The sequence below is a fragment of the Equus quagga genome, chromosome 2, assembly GCF_021613505.1.
Source record: "Equus quagga isolate Etosha38 chromosome 2, UCLA_HA_Equagga_1.0, whole genome shotgun sequence".
Classification (NCBI taxonomy): Eukaryota; Metazoa; Chordata; class Mammalia; order Perissodactyla; family Equidae; genus Equus; species Equus quagga.
Window position 1 is genome coordinate 51760687 of NC_060268.1, and position 18867 is coordinate 51779553.

General features: G+C 35.1%; 1 protein-coding gene across 7 annotated transcripts in view; it reads left to right on the plus strand.

Moving 5' to 3' along the window:
- TCF12 (transcription factor 12) overlaps positions 1 to 18867 on the plus strand; it is a 346407-nt gene that overhangs the window by 136820 nt on the left and 190720 nt on the right. For 6 of the 7 annotated variants that reach the window (XM_046652341.1, XM_046652337.1, XM_046652343.1 and 3 more), the window contains exon 4: positions 6577 to 6650. In XM_046652341.1, coding sequence (XP_046508297.1) covers positions 6577 to 6650 — 74 coding nt within the window. Of the gene's footprint in view, positions 1 to 6576; positions 6651 to 14430; positions 14493 to 18867 lie in introns of those variants that run through there. The other variant, XM_046652344.1, reaches the window with a different exon arrangement.

Consider the following 18867-nt stretch of genomic DNA (forward strand, 5'->3'; position numbering starts at 1 on the left):
TTAAACTGATTGCATTATTTTCACTGTGTACATTCATTTCTTCCACAGGTATTTATTAGGGCCTACTGTGTATCAGGCACTGTTCTAGGCACCAAACACGTAACAGTGAACAAAACAGACTACATCCTTATTTACACGGAGCTTTCAATCTTTTGGTAAAAGACATTAAACATCCCCCCATAAGAGGACATTTGAACAGAGACCTGAAGGAAATTAAAGGCACAGACCATTCACATTTCTAGGGGGAAGCATTTTATGAAGAGGAAAGAGCAAGTGGAAAGGCCCTGAGGAGGAAGCATGGTTGGTGTCTTTGAGCAAAAGCAGGGGGCTATGTTGCTGAAATAGAGTGATCAGAGAGAAAGAATAGTGGGAGGTGAAGTCAGAGAGGTGGGAGGCAGAAGCTGGAAAACATTGTAGACCAATGGATTTAATTCTGAATGAGATGGGAAGCCATTGGTAGAATTTAAACCTAGGATTGACATGATTTAAGTTGTTTTTTAAAAGGTAATTTCTGTGTTCCTGCATAGAGAATACAGACTGTTGGAGGGACAAGAAAGGAGACCCTTTAGGAGGCTATTGTAATAGTACAGGTCAGAGATGATGGTAGCTTGGACTAAAATGATCATGTTATAAATAGTGAGTCATAGTCAGATTTTGGAAATGTTTATAAAGTAAATCAATGGAATTGTACCATTGAGGGACTGAGTAGGGCGATCTTTTGCTGAGACTCATCTGGAGTCGGAGAGAGGCATCAAGCCTTTTTTAAGAGTCGGCTGTCTTTAGTGCCTCTGTGGAATAAAACAACTTTCAGTGTTGTTTAGGTGCAGGGCTTTGGTATTTAGATTGGAGAGGAGTGTTGCCAGTTGCTTCTCAGGTGCAGTGGAAACACCTTTCCTTGTTTCCAGAAACTTGACAGCTAGTTTAGGGGAGCTTTAGGGACGGCCCAAGAGCTTTGTCAGGGTCAGAATGTCTCTTCAGGCAGAGCAGATACTCAAGATAGCAGGTCACTAAACAGTTCCCAAGGCGGTACAGAAGATCTGCTTGCCCTCTGGGAACTTGGTTTCAAACCCTGGCCATCTGACGGTTTCTGTTTTCTTAGAGAGATCTGCCATTTCCTTTTGACCCCTACTCTTACTACTTTGATAAATCACTGCAATGTCCTGTTGAGTTATATCTTTACAGGGCATTTATATAGAGTGATGTGGCTCATAACAATAACATAGCAAAATCACTGTGTTTGAAAGTTATTTTCAAAATTAGTAATTTCCTTGAAATTAGCCTTGTGTTTACTACCTAGTGTACTTTGGCACTAAAAATATCATTTGTAAATCTTTGTTCTCAGCAGTTCCAAATAGAAATTGTGATTTAATTTGAAAAGATGACCTGAGAAGCCTCGTCTTTCTAATCTTTTTACTGGTCTTATTTTCTTACATACTTTGAAAAATAATGAAACTTTTATTTGACAGTTCATTGTATAGAATCTCAATTTTTATGAGTAAAAAAAAAATCTGTAACCAATGTTAAATACTTCGTATGAGGCAATGTCTTAACTTCTCTTAAATTCCCTTACAATTTTATTATTTCTATAGCTTTTTCTATTTTAATGAGTTTTTCATTAGTGTGTAGTGTAACAAAGGATTTACTGTTATATTGTAATTGATCCTGTTTCACAGTGAATTTCTGGAAAAACACATTGGTAGATTTATTTCATGAGTATCTAAAATCTGAAAAATATAATAAAAATGGTGGTGGTGGGCTTTAGGTCTATATTGTTTTTATAATTGATTGCAACCTTTGAGTCTTAGTAAAGGAATATCGTTACTCCACAAATAAAATTGAGTGAAGAAACTATTGAAGAGACACATTCATAGCTTTGGTTGTCTGACATAGCTATCTCCAGTCATATTTCTTTCATCAGATCATTTATTGAATCACCCTATAGCAGATGGCAATCCTGCAAAGTATATCATCTTTCCCTTATTTGTAGCAGTGTTGGGATTTGATATTTTTGAAGTACATTTTACTTGCTAGAATGAAAAACCTGATTTCAGTGCTACCAAAGGCAGTGAGTGTGTGTGTGTGTGTGTGTGTGTGTGTGTGTGTGAGAGAGAGAGCGAATGTGTGTGTGAGAGAGAGAGGTACACAGTCCTCTGTGCTCTTCCTTCCAACTCGGTCCATGTTCCTTTTCCACAGGGATAGACTCTTGAGCATGATACCAAGCAGACTGACTGTATTGACTTGCTTTTCTTACTGGCTTTGCTGCAGGGATATTCTAACTACTCTTCTCTTCATTCTTTGTATTGTTCCCCTTCTTTTCATTCCTTCTGAGCTCACTAGACTCCCCACTACTACCTGAAATATTTTCCCAATTCCGCACCTGTTTTTCAGTTTAGCTTAATCTTAGTCTCAGGTGGCAGAGTCTTTGGCAATAGATCTGGTAGTGGCAAGTGGGAGGAGAAGGAACTGGTCAGCAGCTTTGCTCCTCGTTCACCCCTTTTACCTCGAGGCAAGTCTTGTCTGAACCTCACCAAACCTTGAGTAATGCTTACTGTACACAAACTCTGTACTGTTTGGGCCCATGTAGGAGAGAAGAATAGGTGTTTAGGATATAGAGAAGTCACTCTCCCCCCAAAAAATCTGTTTTCAGTTTTTGCTAGTGGTTAGAAACCTAACAAAGGCTGTACTAGGACTCCGTGCTAGGAGAATGAAAGAAGGGATGGGATAGAAACTGTGAGACAATTTTATGATTGACTCAAGAAAGAAAGCATTTTTGGTCAAAAACAAAACATGGTGGTGGTGGAGAGGAAGCAGGTAGACTAATATCTGAGTTCTTCCTAGAAAAGAGAGTAATGCCAGATGTTGATCTTTGACAAGAACTTTACTTGCTTCTCCTAGAGTCTTGCTCTCTGATACCTCAAAAACTAGATTTCCACTTTTTATTCCTTCTCCAGGGTCCCAAGCTCTTAGGGAACTGCCTGTGTATATGGTTAATTTATGATTTGCTTTCAGTTACTTTTCCTGTCAAATGGTTTACAAAAGAAGGAAGTAGATTGTTTCATCGAATTCACAAACCATTGTTTTTAGATATAAGGTCAAAAATTTAATGTTTTTTCTACTGGAAAATATTAAATAAAAATAGTATGCCCTTTAAAATGGGATGCATGGAATCAAAATATATATTGGATTTTATTTAATTGGTTCCATTCAGAAAAGCAGGTACTTGAGAGATTATGTACATGAAAGATTAAAAAGGAAAAGAGTGATTTAAATTTTTATATTAGTTAAATTATTGATTAACTTTTTTTTTTTTTAAGATTGGCATCTCAGCTAACAACTGTGACCAGTCTTTTTTTTTTTTTTCCTGCTCTCTCTCCCCAAAATCCCCCCGGTACATAGTTGTATATCTTAGTTGCAGGTCCTTCTCGTTGTGGCATGTGGGACGCCGCCTCAATGTGGCCTGATGAGCGGTGCCATGTCCGCGCCCAGGATCTGAACCAGTGAAAGCCTGGGCTGCCACAGCAGAGCACATGAACTTAACCACTTGTCCATGGGGCCAGCCCCTTGATTAACTTTTTTAATCTTATTGAATAGAAATAGAATAATTTATTAGAAAGTTAAGCAAGACTCAGAGTGTTTCTGCCACTTTATTGCTAAACTTTCTCTTACATCTATCATTTTAGTCTGTCAGTTGAAGAACTAGCTTCTCTAAAATTGTGAATTGGCATGTGTAGACTAGAAATGGGAAGGAAAGAAAATATGACAGTGGTGGTTCAGGTGTACCTTAATAGAAATGTTTTTCCCCCTAACTACTGTATTGCAACTATGGTGTATTTTCTTGTCGAAAAATAGTTTTTCAGATTTTGATCAATTTGTATAATTTCTGTGTTAAGTTTAATTTCTGTGTGTAATTTCTTTTTTTCTGCTTACCTTAGTCTTAGGGCTGAAGCTTTCAATGTTTATTATTCCTGTCATATTTCTCTGTTTGTACAGCCATTGTCTTCAGCAGAAAGGAGTCATTGATGCTAAAAGATGACTCTTGCCTTTGTCAGTGCCAGCCACAGCCTTCTACTCAGAGTCTGGATATGTTAACAATAAAACTATAGAGCTCTGAGTTTAAAACCTAGCCAGATCGTTGTTATTCTGTAGCATCCTTTGAGCCCCCTGCCATGTCCAGTATCATTGATATGTAGCACTCTTTAGCTAATGGTTTAATTAACATTTTATTTAATTAATCTTTGCTCTTCCTTCATGCTGTGGAAGTGATTAGTGTCAGTTGATGAAAAATGAGTGTGTGTTTTCACAAAATTTCATGTATCTCTTTTAAATTTTGTATTAGATGTTTTCTGTAGCAGGCATCCATCTTTTCTATATTCTCTTTTACAAATGTGTTTAAAATAACACAGAGGCCTCATATTTATTAATCATTTGATATAAGACAATTCAGAGTCATAAAACAAACTGTAATTTGATTATTTTTATTGGGATATGATCATCAAAATAAATTTCCATTATATGTTCTAAGTGTTCAGTGAAAGTATGATTTCCCCCTCTCTCCCAGCCCCAACATTCTACTTTCTGACTCTGAATTTGACTACTCTAGATACCTGTTATAAGTGGAATCATGCAGTATTTGTCCTTTTCTGACTGGCTTATTTCACTTAACATGATGTCCTCAGATTCATCCATGTTGTAGCAGTGTAAGAACTCTTCCTTTTTAAGGCTGAGTAATACTCCATTGTATCTATATACCACATTTTGTTTATCCATTTATCTGTCGATGAATACTTGAGTTGCTTCCACCTTTTGGCTATTGTAAATAATGCTACTCTGAACATGGATGTACAAGTATTTGAGACTCTGCTTTCAGTAGCCAATTTACTTTTGTATTTTACTTTTACTAGATAGTATTAAAAAATCTTTACTTATAGAAAAATAGTTGCAAATAGAAGTATGACTTTTTTAAAAAATAAAACTTCATAGAATTATTTACAGTTTCATAAATAGTTTTATATTAGTGCATTTTGTAGGTTAATAGTAGCAACTGGATCTCATAGAAATCCTATCTGCTGTTCCACGGTGTTGATTGCAAAGAAAATGCTTGGAAAATAGCCCACAGGTGATATTGGAGAGCTGGTAACAAAGTTTGTTTTTTACATGAAAATTCCCAAATGTGTAGAATCTTTCTTAAATTCTAGAATTTTAATAAGAATTCTCCAAGAATGATCAAAACACTGTGTATCTTTACACATAATCTTTATGTTTTCAAAGCTTCTGGTTCACTTGAAATTGTGCCTGGCATATTGTCTGTAGTAGGTACCCATCTTTTCTCTACATGGTTTTAAAAAACTTTAAAAAATATACGTTAATCACTTGAAATAGAAAATACAGATGCATTAAAAGAATAAGTTAGGTTCCTACTAACTGAATTAGTAACTAGTAGATTCTGCTTTGGAAACGGACTCCCCTTTCCCTGCTTTTTGTCATCTATCCCTTCAAATGGCAATTCTGTCCCCATGAAAGACCCTTGGGAATTGTGGCTAGTTACTAGAGAATTTGTGGCATTTAACTTATTACAGACCATGTTCCCATCTAAATCACAGAGGACTTCAAGGAAATTTTTTTGAAGAAAATGAGATTCCAAATTTAGCAGAATGTTGTCTGTGTAACATCTAGAGTTTTCTCATGCAAGAATGAAACAAAAAAAAATCAATTATGTGTATTTCATCGTAGAAAAAACTCAGAAGGGATTGGGAAACTGTAGCCTGTTAGGAGTCAAGGATGAAAAAGACTAGTCCTCAAAGCAGAAAAGGGAGAAATGGCTGGATTGAGAGATCTCCAACTCTTTCAGCTTTTTCTGGAGACTGATTAGAAGGTGAAAATAATGGAGCCAAAGCTTCAGAAGGTACATTAAGGAGCACAAGGAATTGTTTTCTTGTTAATGGTTACTGATCCTTTCTCACTTTGAGTTTTCCTTTGAAATTTTCATAAGAGTGGATCTACTCATTTGGAATCAGATTTTAGGGGAGATTTTACTAGGGTGAGTCGTCACATCATTTTGATTAGTTTTGTTATAACTAACGTTGATTTGATATGGTTTGCTATAGTTTGATGTCTTCAGTTAAGAATATCTAATCAGTGCTCTGATGGAAACTAGTTTTATTAACTTGAACAGTTTGACTTGCTTCATTTTCTAAGGCTTGTCTATAATGGCTGAATTCTTCATATTTTCATGTAGACAGTACTAAACTATAGAAAGTTGGGGAGTTCATCTACTCTTAGAAGTAGCAATGGATGGGGACAGAAATGGAGAGCCCAAGATTATGCCCCATTCTAAAATCTCCAAAGACATATTTTGGTTCTGCAATTCTGCAGTGTATATAGGGTGTTGTATGGAGCAGTGAGGAAGATACTCTGAAGTAACATTTTTTACAGGTTTCTGAGACGGGAATTGATATACAGCCAGTTCCACACAAATGCAAATACCACTTGTTGAATTGTACTCTCTGCTATATCATACAAAAAAATCCATCATAGTATCCTTTTGGATTTATATTTTTCACTTTCTTCTCTCCTTAGGTATGGATGAACGAGGAAGTACAACATCTTGGGGAACAAGTGGTCAACCAAGCCCCTCTTATGACTCACCTAGAGTAAGTTTGTTCATCAACCTTTGATTAAAACTGTAAAGATAATTTGGCAGAATAAGTTCTTTCATATATAAACTCTTATTTCTTAAGAGAAATGAAGATTAACTTATTTTCTTGGGAATATAGTAGATTACCCAGTACCTTCATGATGAATTTCATTCTTTCCATTAGTTGTCATACTTTGGAAGTCTATTTTATCTTCTACAATGAAGAAAATATTCTTGGTGTTATTCTACACCTGAACTACCTACAATATTCTTCACTAAAGTTGGAAAAGCTTGGAATGCCTCACTAAGTATTCTCTATACATGACCATTTTTCATCATGTATTGTTTATTTGCTTTGAGAGATGGTACTGGCTTTCCAAGTACCAGCTTCCAGTCTCTCTTCTCCTGTTTTTGCTCTCATAGTCATCAGCTGTTTATATCAGAGACTCTCTAGCCCTGTCTCTTGGAAGCATATCAAATCAGACATAAGAGATGACATTTCTTGGTTGGCAGTTAAGAGGAAATAGGACCAAGCTTTAATGTTCTACACTCTGAAAGGTCAAAAGGTTAGAGCCTTTTCCAGCAATAAACAAACAAAAAATTCCCAAAACTTTTAATGAGACTGAGAGATTGAAAATTAGACCAAAGAATTGGCAATAAAATTAAATTCTGTGCTCCCAGACTCCCCAGTAAATTGGTGAGGTTAAAAGATACCTTTTCCAAAACGTCATACTTTGAGTAAATAATGAACTATTTATTTTTCTCAGAATTAACCAAGAAAAGATAGACAAGCATAAAATTTATGGGTACTTAACCCTAGAAGCAAATTCACTTAAGTGGAAGGAAAACTGAATATGTGCTTGGAGTTCATAGTCTGCATATGGGTTTCACTGTTTTGCATTGAAAAATGCTGAGTTAAAATATGTGGTTTTGCTATTATATTTGGCTGTGGCCTATGTTTAATTTATTTTAAATACCTTGGGAAGAACTGAGATAGTCACATGGAATCCAGAAAGATACGGAGAGACTGTTAAACATGAGTTTTAGTGTTTTCCTTTCAGCAATCGGTGCTGAGGACTGTAGTGTAAAGAGCACTTCTCTGGCTATCACAAGACTTGCATTTACTGTCAGCTGTACTATGAACTTGCCATTTAATCTTGGACATGTTATTTTATCTTGGGGAGAGTTAAACTGGTTGATGTCCGAATGTCCTTCTACCTTTAAAAGTTCTTGATTCTTTGAATAATTTTGTGGATACAAAGGTAGGTTTCCTATTTAGACTTTGAAGTAGGGATTTTGTATAGTGGAGAACACAGTGCTATTGATTAATATTGGATTATTTTCTTTCAGGAGCCTGAGTTACTGTGTGTAATAGCATGTTATTTCTTAAAATGCATTAAATGGTGCCTTTGTACCTTATATTTACTTCCCTTTCAAGCTTTCAATTTTTTCTGCTCAAGTGCTAAATAGGACTTTAGGAGAAGAGAACATAATAATGTATCCAAACAGTTACATATTTCATGATCCTGAAATTGTTTGCCTCTAGAGGTGGACTTCAAAGCAAATCTTGCTTTTCTTTTTGCTATTTGATCTGTAGGTTAAATGTGAAATTCTGTTTTTTTACTCTGAATTTATTTTTTGAGGGTGTATTGCATGCAGTGAAAAAAATTGATTTTATAGTAAACTAGTTTCCTGTTTAAAAAACACAGATTAATCTCTGGATATTTCCAGTCTACCATACAACCATAAATATATATATGTACATAGTCCTTCCTGTCTACTGAGAGATCAGATAGATTGGCGACTTAATGCTACCCTTTATTTTTGTTCCCTTTGAAATCTTCTCTTTCATTAACTTTCCTGCTTCTTTCATAGTCATGATTTTGAACCTAAAATAGTTTAGTGAGCTAGTTAAGAAGTTATGTTTTATTTACAATTTCAAACCATTTATTTCTCCACTGAACTCTTCTCACCAAGGAAAGACATTTATGGTTACCTTTGCAGCTGCTCTCAGTGTTCCTTTGAAGGAGGATTATCAGCTTTTTGGGTGTTATCATTAACCACCATCACTATCTTGACCATTTTTTTCATAATCATAAGTATAGTTGGTTATAATTGTTAATAAGAATGTTAGTTGACCAAAGTATTTCATTCTGAGTATTTTAGTATGTTGAGTTTTTTAAATTCAGAAATAAATATTGATATTGGCTAAAAACCAATTTTGACACATTGTTAGTAAAATTATTAACAAGTCAATTTAAACTTTAATGAAATTGCAGGTACATTTGTAGTAATTATGTGAATGAAAGTTATTTTTAGACTTTACCATGTTGTTTAAATAATACATTTTCATCATAGCAAATTGCGTTATTTAAAAAATAATTTGATTTTATATTACTGATAGAAAGATTTTTTATTTTACTTTTGTTTAAAGTTTGAAAACACTCTAGACCACAATAAAAGGTATTTAAGAACTGCAAAATGAGTGGTTTGGTGAAGTCATAAAACATATGCTTTTAATTTAGATAGATTCAACTATCTGAGTTGCTCTTCTCTTCACTCCCTGCCCCCACTCAAAACTGTAAGGGGGAAAGAATAATTTTTTGCAATACTGTAAAACCACGTTTGGCACTTGGACTCTATTAATACTGTATATTACTATACATTTTACTGTACAAGATTGGCTATACAAAAATCATGTAGTTTGAACTTAACATTTATTTAACAGCTTTTTGGATTTTTTGCTTTGTACACTTTTTTGCCTAAGTCCTGACTTCAAATGTAATTCTAATGAAGATGCCATTCTGCTCTAGTAACCTTGATGCATAAGTGAGCTCCACCAGAGTTGGGTGGTTAAGAGGCCACAAACTTCTCATCATTGTGTTAGCCTTATACCTGTTCTCTCAAAAGTGGGAAAAGTCATTCCAGCAGGGCTCCCATCTGTTATGTCTGCCGTGTTTTTCCAAAATCCACCAGAAAAGTAGCTGCACGGTACACAGGTGGTTGATTGAGTTTCTGGGTATCAGAACTACCTACAGTGCGTCGTTCAGTACAGAGTTTTTGTTAGGCAGACACGGAAATAAATGCTGTACCTAATAATGGTTATAGAAGAAATAGTAGACGTAGTCAGCCTTCTTAGGAAATGTGGAGCTGAGATAGAACATGTTCGAGACAGTTGGGGCGAAGTAACACAGTTTCACGACATGTACCTCAGACCTCTCTCCTTTGTTTGAGTCCTGTGCAGAACAAAAACACACACATGAACAGACGAGCATTATCGTGCTGTGTGTACTGTTTTCAAAAATTGTGAAAGTGATGATTGAGGTTAAGGCACCTTTTCAGAGACTGAAAGGAACAATTAAAATCTCAGATAGTTTAGACATGAGCAAGAGGTATAGTTAATGAGTTTGTCTCCACCCTCCTTTATTTTTTATTCTTTTCAGCAAACAGTTTTCTGTATTTCACATTGTACCAATCATAAAGGCTGGAGAATATTATGATCTTTCTTATTTACTATGGTGTTACAAATGATTTATTCTAGTTTCAGATTTCTCTTTTTCCTCTTTAGAAGGCAGTGGTTAAGAGCGCAGACTCTGGAGCCAGACTGCCTGAGTAGGAATCCCAGCTCTGCCACTTACTACCTGTGTGATTCTGGACAAGTTACTCAAATCCACGTACCTCAGTTTATTCATCTGTGAAATGGGGATAATAATAACTACTTTATAAGGTTGTTGTGAGGATTAAATGAGATAATATGTGTAAAGCGCTTAGATCAGTGTCTGGAACATAGTGCTGTGTAAGTCTTGGCTTTTATCCTATGTATATCGAAATTCATCATCTAGAGCTATATGTAACAGTTAAACAAATTGAAATGAATGAGTACATTTGCAAATGTGCTGCATTCTAAGTGTAGTGAATAAGAATTATTTGCTGGTTCAGTCGTGCTTAATATACTTTTACTTCTTTTAGATTTGTAAAGGACACTAATAAAATCTATTTCATTTTCCCTTCAATTGTCTATTTCTTTCTTGGAAAAGCAGAAGTCTTGTGACAAACTTTGATATAAAACTTTTAGTCTGTCTAGTACAATGCTTTGTATTATACATAAGGGATGCTCTGTATGTGTTTGCTGGATATAATCAAATTGGGGAAGAATCGTTAATTTATTGAATTAATTGTGTTTGGAGATCGAGGGAGAAAAAAAGTTGATTTAAGATGGCGAAGCTCAAAGTAGATAGTGGTGGTATTAATGGTAATAGGCCTTTCTTATGCTTAAAAATTATTGTCCTAAGTGATAACATTACTTAGTGAAACATTTTATTTAAGATCACAGCCTTTGGAGAGTTATACTCGATGATCTTGGACAAGTCACTTAACCTCTTTGTACCTCAGATTTCTCATCTCTAAAATTATGATAATTTTACACAGTATCTTGTAGGGTTTTGGTAAAGATGAAATGTAATAATAGCTATGAAGTAGTTCATTTATTGATAGAATGAAAACGGCTATTACTATTACCACCATTATTATTATTATCTCCAAATATCTAATATTTGATTGTGCATTTCATGGCTATATTTCGTAATGTACAAATTCTGTTTCCGAAATGTTGTTTGATCATATTAGTTCATGGAAACTCCAAGGGGCCATGCCATCTTGGTTTTCCTGCCCTCTTAGCTCTGCTACCCAACATAGGCCAAGCTCAAAGTGCTGAAGTACCGTTGGGGTTTGCACCCTGGGCTAGGGGTTATGACAGGGCTCACAGGAGAGAGAAGTCTTCTTGCTGACACTCTTTCCTAAGATACAGAGTTTTTCATTCCTTAATTTAAAAGTTAAATGTGTTCACTGGCAGGTAACCACTAATAGAAATTATATTTATAGGCACCGTCAGTGACCAGGAGTTGGCATTTTAATCTTGAACATTTTTCAGGTTATATATGATCTGTTAGGGTAGTTGTTTTTGGAAAAGAAGCAATATTCAATTGAATAGCGTTTGAGTGCTTATTTTTTTCTAATTGCTAAATTTCCACCATAGTTTTCCCTTCTCTTTATAATATGGTTTTCAGAATGAAACAATCGTGTCCATGTTGCTCTTCTTCCCTCCCCATTTTACAGTGTTATAGAATTTTCAAAACTAGGATATATGTTAGTTATGTACAGTCCGTTTATTTCATAGATGAAGAAACTAAGAGCGTTTGGGATTTGGCTAGGTTGAGATGTGTGCTATTGATACAAAATACACATGAGATTTGGATAGACGGTTTGCCTAGTTAATGGCAGCCTCTGGCCTAGAACTAAGATATTCTGAATTCTATGCTAGTACTTTTTAACCCCTTACCCCTTAGTATTTCCCAACTTAAGAACTGTCTTAAATTCTCTACCATATACTGAAGGAATGGAACAAGAGAGAAGAGAAAGGGGAAAAGAGAATCTGTAATTGATATCTCAAAAAAGGACATGGGGCATGATATGGTAAAAAAAATTTGCCTAGCAAATATACCGTACTGTGAGGCAGAATAGCATCATTGTATGGGTTCTATTTCTGGCACTCCTGCTTCTTACCCTGTATGACTCTGGGAACATTACTTCTCTTTGCCTCAGTTTTTTTTGTTTTTCCTTTTTTCATTGACAGAAGAGGGGTGGGTACTAATAACTACCCTACTAAAGTTCTGGTCTTAGGCATATTAGTGGAGAAGGGGAAAACCAGTTATGTGGTGATGAATTGGCTTTAAAATACTTGGATTAGCTGCTATATGTGACAGCGCAAAATAATTTCAGGGACTTTTTTATTACGGGATATATATAGTAGGTATGTTTTGAGGTCTTTCTGTTTAATGCATACTATGACTTTTGCTACCTGTCCCAATGAAAGGATATGAGACTTAAGTTTATTTAAAAAGCCCTAGCAGTGGTCATTTCTCAGACTAGTTGTTAGGAGTACACATGGACTGGCAGCCTGATAGACCAGGTCAGGTAGAAAAGAAAATGAAAATGAAAATATGAAGGTACAAGGATTCAGGAATTACTCTAGCCTTCTAAGAGTCTTACCCCAAGCCATAGATCAGGTAGGTACTTGGGATAAGGGAAACAAAAATAAGTAAAAATTCAACTAGAGTAAACAAATAGCTTTCAGATTCTACAGAAACTGAAAGGAGTCCATAAGCTTATCTGGATGAGTTTAATGTTACTTCTGTAGCAACTCCTGGACCATTTCTGCCAGATATGGCTAAAGGGATCTTTAATTTTGCTTAGTGATCTCTCCATTGTTAGCAGGTATTCAATGTCTCTTCATTCATGTGGAAGAGCTTGGCTAAGAGCCACTCTGTAATTTGGTGGTTAGCAAGTTGGACATGGTATAATAAAGCCTTGATTCCCTTCATGTGCTATCTGTAAAACTACACGGAGGTCTTCCTGACCCCAGGAAGGGTTATACTGGCATAGTTTTGGGAAAACCTGGTGTGTAGTTCATTTACATTTGACAGTAAGGGCCTTGGGAATATCTAGATAGAGACAACCTGTTGTTTTTGTCTCCCAGCAGAGCACAGTGGCATGAGAACCACCCTGGTAAATAAGGATGATAATGTTGTCTGCCTGCTTTTAAGGAACTTGTGCTTACTGTGGTCCCCCAGTTTAAGATGCTGAGATTTCTGAATGCACTCAGTTTATGAAATGTCAGAAGTGAATAAATCTATATCTTAGAGTTTGGGGAATTTGGTTAGAAATACAAATCATATTTACCTTAAGAGTTAAACACATTATAGAACTTGAACTCTTTTTGAGGCAGCAACGGAGAAGCTATAATTAGCTAGCAAATAATTAATTACCAAATTAATTTCATTCATTACCATGGGATTACAGGAGAGGGAGAGATTACTTTGGATGGTCAGGACAGACTTACTAGAAGAGGAAGTGTTTGAGTAGAATATTGTAGGACACCCAGTATTTGTATGAATCAGGTTGAAAAGAGGATAACTTTCTGGAAATGTGGGATGATAGGACGACAAGTATAGAGGCCCCAGCATCACGAAACATCAGTAAATAGTAAACAGCTTGCTTTGTAGGTATATACTATGATAAGGCAGATAACCTTTCTGTAGAAGAAATATAGTCTATCCTTTTGGAGAGTAGAGAGCCAATTAAAAATAGACTTTTACATAGAGAATGACACAAAAGGTTTTATAAAGATACATTGTGGTATGAAGGATGGACCCAAGGGAAAGAGTGGCAAGAAGTAGGATGATCTGGTAAGGTGTTACTACACAGGCCCACTTGTGATGAAATAAGACTTAGATTAGGATGATAGGAGCAATCAAGATCACAAAATAATGGAAAGAGGAGAGATGTTGCAAAGGGAAAAAAAAATTAGCACACTTGGTGACTGAGGAAGATAAAAAATCATATAGACTCACTCCCCCCACAGAATGATGAGTCTTGAATTAAAATCCATGTGTTTTATTTAGGCTTTGACAGGTTAATTGTAGTTGTGTTATACAGCTACCAGATTGTTTGATTTTGATAAATAATTTCCCTTATAAATGGGAAAATCTAGTTGTGTGAATAAAAAATAAATAAAATAGTCTTTACTTCTTGTCCCTCATTTGTCAGCATTGATGGGTAATAAAGTTTAGTGTTACTTTCTCTCCTTTAGATATTTTGTCTAGATTGTGTATTGTTTGCTATTGTTTTTATTTTTGAAGGGAAAATGATGTAGGTTTTATAGCTACTAGGAGTTCAAATGCAGTAAATAGAAAGGACACACAAATTTTGAAATAGTATTTTATGCCTCTTGATCTCAGGTACAAAACACGAGATGAAGCAGTTAAATAGCAAAGCAAGACAGGAGGGACAGAGAATTAAAGTAAGTGTTTTCTATATATTGCATCTATGTTCCCATTAATCTCTGTTTTGTTATGTAACTGCTCCTTCTGAATGTTCCGAATGTGAAGAAAATTGTGGGTAAGAAAAGAGTGTATTGTAAAGTTAGGTTTAAATAAACCCATGAGAGAAAGTGTTGTTGTCACTCTTGGTTGCCTTCAAAATAGTACCTTCCTATAAATTATAATCTTAATGTTCTTGGATAAGAAAAAAATTGGGTTAGGATGATGTAAGCTCCTTTAAATCTCTTGCCAGGAGATATTTAAAGTGAAAGAAACCACATAGCTATCAGATTGTCCGCTCTTCCCTTTTAAGCCAGTAAAACCTTCTGTTTTTTCAGTCTAGCCAGTCTTTCAGGGACAGAGCCTATTGAGATGCTCTAACATTGGTCTTTCAGAAAGAGCCTTTATGTCAGTTTCTCACTTCATTGTGAGTTTCGCTTAACTTTGTATGCCTATGAAATAGCATCTTTATCGGGATTGATCTTTACAGTTCTTTTTTTAATCTTCTCATTGCTCAGTCTTTAAAGATAACAAGTGGAAGTCAAAATATATTAATCTTTGAATCTCTTATGTCCTTTTTTGTAATTGTTGAGGTCTTACTTTCTGGCAGCTTTTTTATTTTCTGTAAATTTGGATATTTCTTATTCATGAGAATATAATGGCATATATTCATTATGGAGGGTAGATTCTGGCTGAATACATTTTTGGGTCCACTTAACCTATTTTTATTAATAGCAATAATCATAACTAACATTTGTCACAATATAGTTTAAAATCTGTCATGTTGCCTGTTTTAAGCTTCACACCAGCTTACCAAGAAGCTGTTTTTAAAATCCTGCCCATTTTAGGAGTGAGGAAATTGAGGCTCAGAAAGGGTAGATAACTTACCAGGTATTAAACATCCAAGACTAGTAACCACGCTGTATAACTCTAAATTACTGTCCCTTTCTACCATATCACACTTGTCAAAATTAAAAGAGACCCCAAAACAGTTGTTATTCCTACTTGTCCAGGACTTTAAAGACAGATACCCTAGAAGTTGTAAGATGATAGTACTATCATTATTTCTTATAAAATTATTATTCACGAGGCTGGCCCAGTGGTGTAGTGGTTAAGTTCACGTGCTCCACTTCAGTGGCCCGGGGTTCTTGGGTTTGGATCCTGGGCGCAGACCTACATACTGCTTGTGAAGCCATGCTGTGGTGGCATCCCACATACGAAAAATAGAGGAGGGTTGGCCCAGATGTAGGCTCAGGGACAGTCTTCCTCAAGTAAAAAGAGGTGGATTGGCAGTAGATGTTAGCTTAGGGCCAATCTTCCTCACCCAAAAAAAGAAAGAAAAAAGTATTATTCACATTTTATATGTAGAAAAATATAAGCCATTGAATGAATTCAGATAAGTTTGCTTCCTGGTTTCACCACTATATTTGATCTGAGAAAAGATAAGATACTTAATTTCTGAGCCTCAGATTTCTCATCTACAAAGAGATTTATCTCATAAGAAGGGTGTGAGAATTAGAGGAAGTTTTATAAAGTATTTAGCACAATATCTAGAATTTATTAAGTAGTCTTTGTGTTCCTCTTTTCACATCTAGTCTCATGAAAAGCTACAGATCTGTTCTGATATAAAACTGTGTTAGGAATTTTACCAGTACACTTGTTTGTGGACCATTCACATGGAAATCCTTTTTTCTCCCATTTCTTTCATTCATGAAGCACTTAGTGAGATTTCACTGTTTTCTAGTCACTGGAATTAGTTGGACAAAACAGAAATGATCAGTGTATATTCCCTGGGCAAAAGGAATGCTGGTTCTTCTCATGGGAAAAACAGATTATCATACTATAGCGTGATAAAAGTTACAATAATGATGGCCCAGGGAGAGTAGAAGCACAGAAATAAAAGGAATACCTGATTATAAAACATCCAGGGCACACTGAGTGAAAATGATAATCTGTTTGGTAATACAAAGAACAGAAGACTTAAACCTGGGGACTTTTCCCATTAGACAAGTGTACTTTGTCAAATGAGTTACTTATTCTGGACATTAGTTCCTAACATGTAAAGCAAAAATTTTGAACAAGATCATAGTTTCTCAAACTGTGCTTAATAGGATGTTAATACACAGTGTGTAAATACCAAGCTCCAAGGTCCAATATATTTATGTATTATTGAGTTAAAACTGAACAGATTTCTTTGTTGGTGTTAGATTTCTCAGATTTTAATGTTATTGTAAATTATAAATCTTTAAAAAAGGAATAGAATACACCTCTCAGGTACTTTTCTCATGTGGATTTCTTCTTATGGATTGAGTTTGACTGCTAGTAACAGTCTCAAGAAATAGTAAATTAGACAACTTATACATTTAACTATTAATTTAGATCTGTGATCCATTGTGAATTCATTTTTTGGATAAGATGTGAAATAAGGGTTGAACTTGATTTTTTTTTTTTTTGCATAAGGATGTCTAATTTTGTTGGCACCATTTGTGTAAAAGATTATCGTTTTTCCCGTTGAATTCCCTTGTTATCTCTGTTGAAAATCAATTGACCATAGATGTGAGGGTCAGTTTCTGAACTCTCTATTCTATCCCATTGATTTTTTTATCTTTACACCAATACCATACTGTCTTGATTATTGTACCTTTAAAATAAATCTTGATAGTGTAGTGTAAGTCTTCCAACCTTGTTTTTCTGTTTCAAAATTGTTTTGCCTATTCTAGGTGCTTTGCATATAAATTGAAAATTTTGAAACCAGCGTATCAGTTTCTGCAAAGTCTTCTGGGAGTTTGGTTGGGATTGCGTTGAATCTACAGATCAGTTTAAGGGGAGACAATATCTTAACAATGTGGAATCTTCTGACCCATGAATATGGTATATCTCTCTAAGTCTTCTTTAATTTTTCTTAGTAATGTTTTATAGTTTTTAGTGAACACATCCTGCGCGTCTTTCTTTCAATTTATCACTAAGTAGTTTTTGATGCTGTAATAAATGTCTTTTAAATTTCAGTTTCTGGTTATGTCTTACATAAAGCTACAGTTAAGTTTTTGCATATTGACCTTGTATCCTGCACCTTGCTAAACTCGCTAGCTGTAGTAGCTTTTTTGTACATGCTGGAGGATTTTCTATTTGGATAGTGTATCATCCATGAATAATGAGAGTTTAACTTTTTCCTTTCCAATCTGGATATTTTCTCCCTTACTGAATTGGTTGTGATTTCTTGTACAGTGTTGAATAGGAGTGGTAGAGTGGATAGTTTTGCGTTGTACTTTATGTTGGGCAGACAATCAGTTTTTCACCATTAGGCATGGTGTTACATATATGTTTCATTGTTGTGATTTATTAGATTGAGGAAGTTCCCTTTTATTTCTAATTTGTTGAGAGTACTTATCAAAAATGAATTTGGGGGGGTGGGCCACGTGGTCAAGTGGTGAAGTTCAAGCGCTTCGTTTTGGTGGCCCAGGGTTTCGCCAGTTCAGATCCTGGGTGCGGATGTGGCACCACTCATCAGGCCATGCTGAGGCCGTGTCCCATATAGCACAACCAGAGGCACTCACAACTAGAATATACAACTATGTACTGCGGGTGCTTTGGGGAGAAGAAGAAAAAAAAAGACTGGCAACAGTTGTTAGCTTAGGTGCCAATCTTTAAAAAAAAATGAATGTTGGGTTTTATAAAATGTTTTTTCTGCATCTATTGATAGTCATACAGTTTTTCTTTTTAGTGTGTTACTGTGGGAATTGTATTGATTGCCGTTTTAAATTTTAGACGTACCTCACATTCTTGAGATAAATAGCACTGGATTATTATGCATTATCCTTTTTATATGTTGTTGAATTAGATTTGCTAAAATATTGTTAAAAATTTTTATGTTTGGGTAATTCCGATCTGTAGGATTTTGTTTTTTCTCGTACCATCTTTGTCAGAATTTGATATCACAGTAATACTGGCTTCAAAGAGTGAGTTGAGAAGTATTACTTCCTTTGTAATTTTTTGGAGGAATTTGTGTAGAATTGGTATTATTTCCTCCTTGAATGTTTGGTAGAATTTACCAGTGAAGATACGTGAGCCTAGAATTTTCATTTGGGTATGATTTTCAGTTACAATTTCAGTTTTATTAATAGATAAAGGACTATTCAAGTTATTTATGTTTTTCTTGAATGAGCTGTGTTTAGTTTGTGTATTTTAAGAAATATCTATTTGTTCATTTCATCTAAGTTGAATTTATTGACATAAAGTTGTTCATAATATCTCTTTGTTATCTTTTAAATATTTATATTAGTTATCTCTTGCTACATTAACAAATTACCACAAACTTAGTGGCTTAAAATAACACACATTTATTGTCTCATAGTTTCT